Source organism: Eriocheir sinensis, unplaced genomic scaffold, assembly GCF_024679095.1.
Source record: "Eriocheir sinensis breed Jianghai 21 unplaced genomic scaffold, ASM2467909v1 Scaffold1263, whole genome shotgun sequence".
NCBI classification, from domain to species: domain Eukaryota; kingdom Metazoa; phylum Arthropoda; class Malacostraca; order Decapoda; family Varunidae; genus Eriocheir; species Eriocheir sinensis.
This window is the reverse complement of record NW_026110588.1, coordinates 42,501-44,167: the sequence shown is the minus strand read 5'-3', so window position 1 is coordinate 44,167 and position 1,667 is coordinate 42,501. Positions and strand designations below refer to the sequence as shown.

Sequence of the window (1,667 nt, the reverse complement as noted above, 5' to 3'; positions counted from 1 at the left end):
AAAACTGCCACCATCGTCACAATCCCCAAGAGCGGTAACGGAGGTGAGTTCCGCCCCATCTCCCTCCTGAGCTGTTTGGGGGAGACGCTGGAGAGGATTCTCCTCTCTCGCCTTCGGTGGGCGATGGGCCCCCTTCACCACCACCTGTTTGCCTTCCGCCGGGGCATGGGCACCAGAAATTGTGTGTCCATCCTCCACTCTGGTGTCTTGTGTAGACAGGCTGTGGTGGTGTTCCTGGACCTGGAGAAGGCGTTCGAGCTGGCCTCGGCGCCTGCTGTGCTGTCCATCCTTGCCGAGAAGGGCGTGCGGGGCCGCCTGCTGGCATGGATTGGCCAGTACTTTCAGGATCGGAGGGCGGCAGTACATTTCCAGGGCTGCAGGTCCACAACTCGGACCTTCGAAAACGGAACGCCACAGGGTGGGTGGGGTCCTGAGTCCCGTACTCTTTAACATGCTTGTGGAAAAGCTGACAGCCATGTCCCACAGCCGGTACGCACAGGTCCTTTCTTACGCTGACGACATGGCCATGGTGGTTTCCGGCCCGAACCACGTGGCCAGGGCTCGTCTCCTCCTCCGCCGCCTGTCACAGACCTGTGCGTCTCTCGGGCTCGTAATAAACAAGGGAAAGACGAAGGCCATGGCTATCCACCACCGTTGCCTCCCCGAGCCCCTTGAGCTTGACGGCACACCTGTCCCCTGGGTGCACGTCCATAAACATCTAGGCGTCACCATAGATTCCAGGCTCTCCTTCGGCCCCTACGTCAACCAACTTAGTCAAACCGTAGTGACCCGCACCAACATCATGCGAGCCCTGGCCAGGACTGCTGGAGGTGCCAGCGACCGGGTATTGCGGCTATTCTATCTCCAGGCAGTGAGGGCCTGTGTTGACTACAGGACGCCATGCCTAATGACGGTGGACCCTGCTGCTCTCCGCCCTCTGGAGACGGCCCAGAATGCGGCGATCCGCACCATCTTAGGGGCCCCTCGGTGGACCAAATGCTTATGCATGAGGGTCAATCAGCGAGGGTCAATCAGCTCGCCGTCGGCCACCTGGGCGACGGTAGCGGCGACCAAACTCAGGTCCACCCTCCTCTCCCAGTGTTTCCTGATTGTCCCAGAGCTCCCCCCCCCCTGGCTACACCACACCTCCCCCGTGGGCACCAGTCACGTTCACGGCCACCATCAAGCCTCTGCCAACAAAAAAAAGGCCCTACTGACACCGCAAAGCCTCGCGAGGGAGGCCAGGGACAGAGAGACGGAGGCGGCCGTGCCCCAAGCAGTCGCTTACTACACAGACGGCTCCGTCAACCACCTCACCGGGGCTGTCGGGGCGGCGTTCGTCACGGTGGGCCACGCAGAGATCTTCCGGCTGCCTGACGGCTCCTCCTCAACACAGGCGGAACTGACAGCGATCAACAGGGCGCTGGGACATGCGGTTGAGTGGGGCAGGGACCCGGTCCTGGTACACTGCCACTCGGTGCCGGCCATACGATCACTGTACCAGGACCCATTGCATGACAACGTCTCCCTCCTCCCGAGCATCTACGCCCGGCTGCAGGAACTGGGAAGGTCCGGCCGACAAGTACACATAAACTGGTTGCCCAGCCATGCAGGCATGGTGGGCAACGACGCTGCTGATCGCGCTGCCGGCGAGAATCACTACTCCC

The 1,667-nt window shown here is 61.7% G+C and overlaps 1 protein-coding gene across 1 annotated transcript in view; it reads left to right on the top strand.

Moving 5' to 3' along the window:
- Positions 1-520: 520 nt before the first annotated feature.
- Positions 521-1,667, top strand: part of LOC126989660 (uncharacterized) — a 1,155-nt gene continuing 8 nt past the window's right edge. Inside the window, exon 1 of the mRNA XM_050848269.1 lies at positions 521-1,667. This exon is cut by the window's right edge and continues 8 nt beyond it. Coding sequence (XP_050704226.1) covers positions 521-1,667 — 1,147 coding nt within the window.